This window comes from Notolepis coatsorum, assembly GCF_963971535.1.
Source record: "Notolepis coatsorum genome assembly, contig: SCAFFOLD_94, whole genome shotgun sequence".
Lineage (NCBI taxonomy): Eukaryota > Metazoa > Chordata > Actinopteri > Aulopiformes > Paralepididae > Notolepis > Notolepis coatsorum.
Genome location: NW_028168931.1, coordinates 16,562 through 27,758, shown reverse-complemented (window position 1 = coordinate 27,758; position 11,197 = coordinate 16,562). Strand labels below are relative to the sequence as shown.

General features: G+C 43.9%; 1 protein-coding gene across 1 annotated transcript; it reads left to right on the top strand.

The window, feature by feature from the left end:
• Nucleotides 1-1,422: 1,422 nt before the first annotated feature.
• On the top strand, nt 1,423-9,101 carry LOC311248826 (WD repeat-containing protein 37-like; the record flags this gene model as incomplete). The annotated part of the gene is made up of 3 exons (XM_084339649.1): nt 1,423-1,557; nt 2,880-2,994; nt 5,296-9,101. Coding segments are annotated over 3 exons (382 nt in total), but the record flags the coding sequence as incomplete, so codon positions are not given.
• Nucleotides 9,102-11,197: the final 2,096 nt, after the last annotated feature.

The following is an 11,197-nucleotide window of genomic DNA, read 5'->3' as shown; positions in this document are numbered from 1 at the left end:
CCTGGGGATAGAAGTCTCCTTTTGAGTCTCTCTGTACTGGCCATGAGACTCCGGTAGCGCTTGCCAGTTGTTTGGGTGGCTAGAGTCTTGGTTATTCTCTTGGCTTGGCCCTGCAACGCCTGGTGTAAATCATGTCCAGGAGAGTGGGCAGCCCACCTCCAATTGTGTGTTCGGCTGATCGAGCCACTGTCTGCAGTCTGCTGCGGTCGTGTGCGGTGCTATTCCCAAACCAGGAGGTGATGCTCTCTATTGTGCACGAGTAGAAGTTCTTTAAGATCTTCTGACTCACTTTGAACTTCCTTAGGCGCCTACGAAGTAGAGGTGCTGCCGTGCCTTCTTCACTATACTGTCTATGTGTGTGGTGTGGTCCATGTCAAGTCCTCGGTTATGTGGACTTCGAGGTACTTGACATGGTTCACTCTCTCGACCGGTGCCCCGTAGAGGCTGAGGGGGCTGTAGTCCCTAGCCCCAGACCTCCTAACATCTACAATCAGTTATTTGGTTTTGCTGACGTTCAGGGGAGAGGCTGTTCTCCTGGCACCACAGTGCCAGGTTCTCCACCTCTCCCAGGTAGGCCCCTCTCGTCGTTTGCAGAGATCAGACCCACCACCGATGTGTCTTCAGCAAACTTCACGATTGTGTTGCTGTTGTGCTTTGCCACACAGTCATGCGTGTAAAGCGAGTAGAGGAGGGGGCTCAGATCACCGCACAACATAGCATAATATAGCATAATTCACACTTCATTCTTGTGTTGAATGTGTACCAGACTACATGATGAGGAGACGGAACACTGAGGTAGTTCTGAATGGGGAAATCCATAACACTGAAGATGACGGAAACAATGAAACTACTTGCTACAAAACAAATAATAAAAGAAAATAATTAAGATTATAATTAGCTGCATCTTGAGGTAAAGTGTGACTTTTAAAATGTTTAAAAGGCCACACTATCTCTGCTAAAAAGGCTGTTAACTAAGGACTCAGTGGCATCTTGCTTGTGCGTTAGAGGCTGGTCTAAGTGTGGGGATTCTTTTTTACTAAATTACTAATTACAAAATAGTCCATTTGTGTTTCAGTAATTTACCAGTGACTTCAAATATGAAAGATACGGATGACTCTACGTTCAAAGAGATAAGGGTCATGTCTCGTTAGTCCCCGTTATCAAGGTGGTAGCAGAGTGAACCGACTTCTCTTTAGACACACTCGGCCCATACTTTCTGATAGCTTATTAATTTGTTGAGTCTGAGGTGTTTCATAATGTCCTGTATTGTGGGAAGGGTTTCTGCTGTGATATTGGAGTTGGAATGCTGCCATTGTCCATTATGGGGAGAAGAAAACACAAGTGAGCGATGCCGCTAAGTGTAATAATGTGTTAACACTTCTCTTTTTCTGTGTGTTTGTTTGTGTGTGTGTGTCTTTCCAGTACGGTGACATCAGCGGTGTTCACGGTGGGAGACAACGTGGTGTCGGGGAGTGACGACCGCACCGTCAAGGTGTGGGACTTGAAGAACATGAGGTCGCCCATAGCAACCATCCGCACTGACTCGGCCGTCAACAGGTGGGCAGAGGGAGCAAGCTGATTGGATGGGGTGGGAGGTGGGGGTTGGTTACCAATAGGCGTTACTATTTTCAAACAGTATTAGACAATATTTGTTTTGGCACATATTTTTCAGTATGTCCAGGTTACCTGTAGCGATGTCACTCATTTTGTTTTGCTTCTGTTCTATTATATTCATATGTGATTATATTACGCCAACTTCAAAATGTCTGACATATTTATCAATTTTGCAATTATCAGTAATTATCCTTTTATAGATCCTCACAATTATTTGAAGAAAAACAAAACCCTCAACTGGTGAATACAGGGACAGCTGTTGTTGATTGTTCACGTGTGTACAAATAGGAACATCTCAAAGTGATTGACATTTTAAATGCCCCTCCCAGTTCTTAACGTCACGTTTTAAAATGTTTTCAAGCTGTAAAACGCCACATGTTTGAACGGGGTCAGCCCTATGTTCCCACAGCCCTATGTTCCCACAGCTCTATGGTCCCACAGCCCTATGTTCCCACAGCCCTATGTTCCCACAGCCCTATGTTCCCACAGCCCTATGTTCCCACAGCCCTATGTTCCCACAGCCCTATGGTCCCACAGCCCTATGTTCCCACAGCCCTATGGTCCCACAGCCCTATGTTCCCACAGCCCTATGTTCCACAGCCCTATGTTCCCACAGCCCTATGTTCCCACAGCCCTATGTTCCCACAGCCCTATGTTCCCACAGCCCTATGTTCCCACAGCCCTATGTTCCCACAGCCCTATGTTCCACAGCCCTATGTTCCCACAGCCCTATGTTCCCACAGCCCTATGTTCCCACAGCCCAATGGTCCCACAGCCCTATGTTCCCACAGCCCTATGTTCCCACAGCCCTATGTTCCCACAGCCCTATGTTCCCACAGCCCTATGGTCCCACAGCCCTATGGTCCCACAGCCCTATGTTCCCACAGCCCTATGTTCCCACAGCCCTATGTTCACGCAGCCCTCTGTTCCCACATTTCCAAGATAAAAAAAAAAATGAGGCCCTATGTTCCCACAGCCCAATGGTCACACAGCCCTATGTTCCCGGACGAACCCTCTACTACCAGAGGACAATTGAATAATAGGTTGGGTGTAATTGGCTACCAAATTAAAAGAAAGGGGGATAAAATCAGATACAAATTCATGAAAAAAGCAAATGTGGGAACATACAATAGGGCTGTGGGACTATAGGGCTGTGGTACCATAGGGCTGTGGGAGCATAGGTTTGAACGTGTTGCAGATAGCGGTGACCCTGTGTGACCCTCAGCTGGTGCAAAGTGTTAAAGCCGTTGTCTTTGATCCGGCAGGATAAGTGTCTCCACCAACCAGAGGATCATCGCTCTCCCGCACGACAATCGCCAAGTGCGACTGTTCGACATGAACGGCGTGAGGCTGGCCCGGCTCCCCCGCAGCAACAGAATGGTATGACCCGGGCACTGGACCGACGGGAGGAGGGGGGGGGGGGGGGGGGGGTACACTACACACTATACCTGTACGTCACACAGCCTATGATACAGCCTCATAACGGACTATTCACTGACCTCCGTGACCACATTAGAGAATGTGATAATAACTTTGAACTGCATGTGATTAATACTATGACAAATAACTAAATATTAAGCTTGTCTGGACATGAATGAATTATGCAGTGATATATTTATCGGTAAAGTAAACGGACTATCTTAACTTTATGACTGCGTTCATTGTCATTTTCATGGACACTGTGAATAAACATGGCTGTCACAGACACTGTGAAGTGAAATTATTACTTCAAACTAATTTTCGATTTTTATTTGTAAAGTAGGCACAAAAAAGATTATGAACAATTCATATAATGTAATTTATTCAATGTTGAATATGAGCGTGAGTAGCACCGGTTAGTTTACTTCCTCTTTGGGGCAGAGATGTTTGAAACATGGAGAAGCAAACACGAATGTGGGAGGGGACAGGACCAATGGGAGACAAGTAGGGATGTCCGATATTATCGGCCTACCGATATTATCGACCGATATCGGCATTCAAATGTGATATCGGAAAATATCGGTATCTGTTTTCAAAAAAAAAATAAAAAAAAGGGCTTATACATTTCTATAACCTTTATTTACCCAGGCAAGCAAGTAAGAACAAATTCTGATTTTATTTATTGTCAAAAGTATGCATAATGTTGTGTTAATTCCACAACAAGAGATATGTAATGTTAATGACCTGAAATTATTCAGTTTTTGGGGGGGGGGGGGAAACCCTGCATATATCGGTATCGGTTGATATCGGTATCGGAAATTAAGAGTTGGACAATATCGGTATATCGGTATCGGTAAAAAAGCCAATATCGAGCATGCCTAGAGACAAGCATACAGGAGTGTGGGAGGGGACAGGACCAATGGGAGACGAGTGTACAGGAGTGTGGGAGGGGACAGGACCAATGGGAGACGAGCGTACAGGAGTGTGGGAGGGGACAGGACCAATGGGAGACGAGCGTACAGGGATCTTAGTTGTATCATGATATATTTAGTGTCCTGCAGTGTTTTGACAGGTCCCACTTGTAACAAAGGCCCGTAGGGTTTCTGACCTGCAACAAGGCGTCTCTGCTCAGTGTTCCGTGTTAAATAAATAAACAGGAAGTAAGAGACTGAAATGTGTGCACGGTGTGCGTGTGTGTACAGTAAGTCACCGTTCCTTACACTTAAACTCCAATTTGATTTGTTTTACTTGGGTTGAAGCTATCTATTGTGGTTTCACAATTCTAGGAACCACAAAATACAACCTGTGTATACAATAATTAAAATAATGCTTATATTAAATTAAATAAAAATCATGATAATCCCAGCCGATTTACCATCAAACAATAAATACTAAAATGGAAATACAATTGTGAAAAGGAGGAAGCTGGGCAAAATAAAAGCCAAATATATCTTAAAATACAGGCTAATATTTCCTTTTTAACCCTGAAAGTACACATTTACATTGTTTTTAGTAAACATTCTTTGCCTGTTGTGCGGTCGCTCCATTGGAGTCTAACGTCAGCTAGGAGAGGCACAGCCAGCTCAACAACAGAGTCTAATGTCAGCTTGAAAATGTCCAGAATCCTCATCAGAATTAGGTTTTCAATGGCACAGCATTTTGCAAATATCGATTAGTATTGAAGTGATTTGACCGTTACCATAACAGTGTTGCATTTCGATACCCGGCACCCTATTTTAACTCTCAAAAAGTGTACTTGGGGGGGAAGATGCTGTTGGAGGCTTTCATCCAACAGCCGTGTGTGTGTGTGTGTGTGTGTGTGTGTGTGTGTGTGTGTGCATGAGTGAGTGAGTGTGTATGTGTGTGCAACTGTGCATGAGAGTGAGTGAGTGTGTGTGTGTGTGTGCTTGAGAGTGTGTGTGTGTGTGTGTGTGTGTGTGTGTGTGTGTGTGTGTGGGTGGTACAAACTCACAGTCTCCTCCCCATCATATGTATATATTATCTGTTAGGATTCTGGGTAACAGTACTGTATATTTGCATATCGTATATGTCACAAATGTAACAGTACTATATACCTGTATGTCATTATGTTGTGTATGTCATTATGAATTGAAAATGGGGGACCCTGATGTAAACAAGACGTCTTTCTCTGGTCTGCATCCCCTTAACAATTGTGTGTATTGAGCCGTACTGTATTGTACCCATTCTGCAATCTGTTAATAAAGTTTTCATTCATTCATTCTGTATTGTGTGTGTGTGCAGGGCCACCGGCGCATGGTGTGCTGCTCCGCCTGGAACGAGGAGAGCCAGGCCTGCAACCTGTTCACCTGCGGCTTCGACAGACAGGCCATCGGCTGGAACATCAACATCCCCCTGTTGCTGCAGGAGAAATAACACACACACACACACACACACACACACAAGTATGCATATATAATTCAAAGGTAGAATCTGTAATGCCGCCAAACGGCGACCTCTAACCTCCTCTTTGTTTACCTTTCTTTGGTTTTGATCTGCTCTGCCAAGAGACTTCTGGAGAAATGACTAAGATGAGATAAGATAAGATATTCCTTTATTGATCCCCTTGGGGAAATTCAGGCAGCATAGCAGCACAGGGGAGGGGGGAGGAGGGGGGGTACAGGTAGTAGAAGACATGATACAGGTCGTAGAATTATAGTAAACTCCAACCCACCCACACAGACCAAAACAAAAAAATGTAAACAAAGTGCTATACCAGGTGAAGCTCTTTTTCCTGGAGGTCACTGTTTTACAGATTCTACCTTTTAACACACACTAACGTACGCACGGATGAAACAAACCAAAATATGTAGAACAAAACACAAAGATTCTCTATGTATAAACACACACACAGACAGACCCTGCGATGGGAAGAGTGGACTTCCTCTGTTCTCCTCTGTACGCGTAGCATGGACCGCGCAGCAGATAACGACAAGGCTTTTCTTTCCCCGGCTGTTTGTGTAAAACATGTCTGTGTCCCCCATGACCTCACCGCTGGTCACGCCGGGCGGCGTAGAGGCCTGGGAGGCCTGGCCTGCTTGTTGCATGATGCTGTCAAATCAGTGAGAGAACCGTTAGGGGGACGTTGGTAGTTGTATGAGACATTTTAGAAATATATGTTTTAGTATGTAAAAAAACAAACGAACAAAAAACATATATATATATATAAATATTCTATTATATGAGCTGTGGTACAGTACAGTGAGATGGTCGCAGGTTAATGGGCTGCCATGCAGGTTGTCTTGCCATTATCCCCCTTTTTCCGCTGGGTTGAGGTGTAGAGGTTCTAAGAATTGTGATTTCTATGTATTCACTATTCTCCATCCCAGCCTCTTATGTGTGTGTGTGTTTTTTTTCTTTTCTTTTCATGACATGAAATACCTTGTACCTTGGTACAAAACACAACTTAAGAGGTCTTGTGCAGCCAAGAGGGTTGCCAGGTTTGTTGTCTTCAACTGTCTTAAATCGTATCCCACGTATAGGACCTGCCATTCTGTGTTAACCAAAGGGATTACAGGTAGAGTGAGCACTTCCTGTCTACACGATAATAGCCGAGGTGTTCCCACAGCCGCCAGCAAATTCAGTAACTCCACCCATTTTCTACCCAGAAGACAACACTGTTTCTTCCCTCATTTGAGATTCAGAGGTTGTCGGAACAAAGGGGTGATGGGGGATCTGTCGCCTCCTGTACAGAATAAAATCAGCCTCTAGGTGGCGGTGTACAGAACAGTTGCAGAAGAACGGGGGTTTTCAGAAGTGCTCTCTCTATGCATCTCGATGGTTTTTACACACAGAGTCCTCTATCTGTGCCCCCTGTGACCCTTTTGACCCTTTAGAAGTCACAGCCAGCCTCTGTTATCACGTTTGTTTTTTTATACATATTTAATCATTATTATTGTGGTATAATAACTGAGTCATCATTCCGTGTTTACAATAAGTCCTGAAAAGTACATGTTAATGGCCGAGATGCATCATGACATTCTCTCATTGTACGCAGCAGTTGAGAGTTCAGCAATAGTAGGAAAACAGCACTGTTTACCGTCTGTATTTTATAGCCGTTGTCTTCACTGCTGTTAAAGACATTACTGTTATTCAGTTTCCGTACTGTTCACCCATGTGTACTACTGCATGTCACTGAGATGGACAGACCCGTCGGTCCGTTGTGAAACTAACCCGATCAACAAGTTACTGTAGAGTGGTCCCGGTTACACATTTAATTCTGTGTTTGAATTAAGACCTTAAAGGTAGAGTCTGTAATGTCATCAAACGGCCACCTCCAGGCAAAAGAGCCCCCACTTGGTATTGTGCTTTTTTTTTTTTTTTTTTTTTTAAGTATTATTATTGTTACACGTCAAAGTGAAAAAAAAGAAAACGTTTATTTTTTTTTACCAAGAGGTGGTCGCTGCGTGACTGCATTACAGATTCTGCCTGTCATTATGAAGCTTTGGAGTTAACGGTATAGTGTTTGCACTTTACATTGTAACCTAACCATAAGTCTTAAGACCCATTGGATCTTTTTTTTGTTGTTGTACATTTTGTGTCCATGAAAAGTGCTCTTCATCCCAGTGCAGTAAGCAATAACCTCTCAAACCCAAATGTGTCCCGGTAGACATTAAGAGTAAACCCCTTACTTGACTAGGAATGAGTGAACAAATGATGACTTGAAAATACAACACACTGAATCTCGGTTGAGGATTGTACCTGGTCCTCACCCGGGCTTGGCGGTGGTCTGAGGGTACTACTGTACCTGGTCCTCACCTGGGCTTGGCGGTGGTCTGAGGGTACTGTACCTGGTCCTCACCCGGGCTTGGCGGTGGTCTGAGGGTACTACTGTACCTGGTCCTCACCTGGGCTTGGCGGTGGTCTGAGGGTACTACTGTACCTGGTCCTCACCCGGGCTTGGCGGTGGTCCTGAGGGTACTACTGTACCTGGTCCTCACCCGGGCTTGGCGGTGGTCCTGAGGGTACTACTGTACCTGGTCCTCACCTGGGCTTGGCGGTGGTCTGAGGGTACTACTGTACCTGGTCCTCACCTGGGCTTGGCGGTGGTCTGAGGGTACTACTGTACCTGGTCCTCACCCGGGCTTGGCGGTGGTCCTGAGGGTACTACTGTACCTGGTCCTCACCCGGGCTTGGCGGTGGTCCTGAGGGTTGTACCTGGTGGTCCTCACCCCGGGCTCGGCGGTGGTCCTGAGGGTTGTACCTGGTGGTCCTCACCCCGGGCTCGGCGGTGGTCCTGAGGGTTGTACCTGGTGGTCCTTAACCCGGGCTTGGCGGTGGTCCTGCTTTGCAGTCGTGCAATATGACGAACATGAAGTCACGCTGTAGTCTTTAAATCTTCCGACGTCTGAAATAACTTATTATTATCGATGTAAAATCCTGTAGAAATGTATTTGATTCCCTCTTTATTGTGACTCTATAAGAGATGTTGTGTAGATGTAGCTCAATGTATATAGATGTGTGTTGCGTCTACTACTTAGTCTAGAGTACGCTTCAGAACCCCCCCCCTCTGCTATTTATGCCAAGAATAGAATCGAGACGGGTTTAAAGTCGCATGAACATTTGAAATAACCTTATTGATATGCCTTATAATTACGTTGCATTGAAACGTGTGCGCTAGCCCCGTCGACTACACCCCCCCCAGAGATGCATGTTAATCGACCCCGGCTGTGTTCCCTTTGCCTTCGTGTAGAGATATGACTTTTCATCGCTACTTCATTCATTCAGGGACAGTTCCGTGTCACATCCACCCGGTTATATCGATGGCATCTTTAATCTGCCGCTAGAAAGGCGAGTCCGATTTCGCGTTCCCGCATATGAATTACAACTCGGGAAGAGACATTTCTGTGAGGAGAGTCGAATATAATTTTTTCGGGGGGCTACCTTGAATGGTGGCGCATCATGAGATTGGGGTGGGGAGTATGGATATAGGCTTGGCTCCATTCAACTCAAACCTCCATTGTTTGACCTACTTTGCATATTTTATTTTTAGTGGGCAGGTATGTCTACATTCGTAGAAATCCAATAAAAATGAGTGATTTCCTTTTCCATTCAGTCCATTGTGTCTTTCATTTTCTTCAATGCCAGTCCCTCCCTTTTATCTAACCCACGAGCCGGAGATGGACGTGTCATCATGGCGTTGTTGGAATATATCGCACTGCCATTAATTTGGATGTAAATTCCAACGCGTTTGAATAATGATGACACGCTGCATTCAACGGGTCGGATGGGCACCTGAAATTAGTTGCGTAGGAGTTCACGTGAGTTCAAAATGTAACTTTGTGAAAGAAGGACTGGAAGCAGCGAGAAACATACCTGTCTGACTCCTCTTTCCATCTCGCTGACGGGCGGATGGTAGAAGGATTTGAAAGGAATTTGAAAGTTTGTCTTTATGGATGATTGAATACTTTATTATCTAAAGATCGTAAGTTAGAGTGTTGTGTTCATTCATAGTTAAAGAAAGTACAGGTTTGGTAGTTTTTTGCGATATCACATTCACACCAAGTGATTTAGATTAACTTCACAACTGCAAATACATCTTCACCAAAATTGAACAGATTTATACAGGTATGGTTTTTCAATGCAAGGGTTCAGTTATACAGTACATGTCCCTGAAATGTATCCCACTGCTGAGAAAGGACTCTTTACGATCAACATCAATCAGTGATAAGTAAGAAATAAGACTATGGGTCCAACTATTCCTTAAATCCCAAATTATTGTTGTAGCTGGCCGAAATGAAATTAAAATGAACTATTCAACAATACTTTTTATCAACTGAACATAGACATTTGTATTTTGTCATGGGGAATTCATAGAATTTGATCAATAAAAATGTCTAGGAAGTAGAAACCCGGGGTACTGCAGGTTGATAGTTGAGCAGCACAAAGCAGCCCTGTATTCAGTACATCAGTTCTGTTGAAGATGGTATGTGCATATATCCACAGAGAGTTCAGATATTGGTGTTCAGTGCCTTGCCCAAGGGGATCTCGGCTGCAGTGAGGGAAGCAAATGTACTGGCCATATCGGTGTCTTTGGGTTCTTGAAGAGTGCTATATAAATAAAATGAATCATTATCATGGGCAGATGTTCTCACACTGATACCATAATATGCACAAAGGGTATATTCCCAGAGAAGTGGAAGGAGTCTAAAGTTATACCATTGCCGAAAGATAAAATATCTTCACAGGAGCAAATATGTCGACCTATGAGTCTACTTCCTATACTGGGCAAGATAATAGAGAAAATTCCAATGTTGTGGTTTTTCATCTTCTGCTCTGTCATGGATGGGTAGCTACCTATCTGCGAGAGAGCAGAGGGTTTTTTCAATGGAAATTATTCTTCTAGTAAAATTTTTTGGCTGGGGTTCCTCAACGTAGCTGCCTCGGTCCGCTTTTATATTCTATTTTCACCAATGATTTACCTTGGGAAAGAAACTATTTATGTATGTCGATGACTACATTGTATTGTGCTTCAAAGAGATTAGGAAAAAGTGTAAATTGGTGCTAAACATAGCAAAAACAACATCCATTATTTTTGGAACCAATTTTAAACTAACTAATGATGCTTTACTAAATTTGTAAATTGATGGGTTGCAATTGAAACAAGTGAGTCAAACAAAACTACTCTGATTTGATTTGATTGATTTGATTTTTATTTAGTACATACAATTTATACAATAGTATAAAAACAAGGGGTACAAGGATAACATGTGAAAGTCTGTCGACTTGTTTCCAACATGGTCCCAAGAAAAATACAATAAATCACAAAGAAAGAGTTAAGATAAAATAGATACAACAAGTAGATAAAATAGACAACACAATTTTCTAAGAGCCTCATTACAGCATGTCATGTTCCTGTTCTTCAAGAGTGGTGGCCAAGCACCCTCTGCAACCTATTGTTGCAGATGTCGCTTCACACCCCTCTTGAAGACAGCAATAGTGGGGGAGTTTTGGATGGCCCTGGGCAGAGAGTTCCACAGCCGGCAGGCTGTAGACAGAAAGCCATTCTGTGAATAGGAACCCTTTCTAGGCTCATAAACTGAGAGCTGTCCAGACCGTAACTGTCGTCCGTGGACCTGGCCATGCAGGACAATACGAGAGCATAAATATCTGGGGGCAGATCCATTTAACATTTTATACATATGTC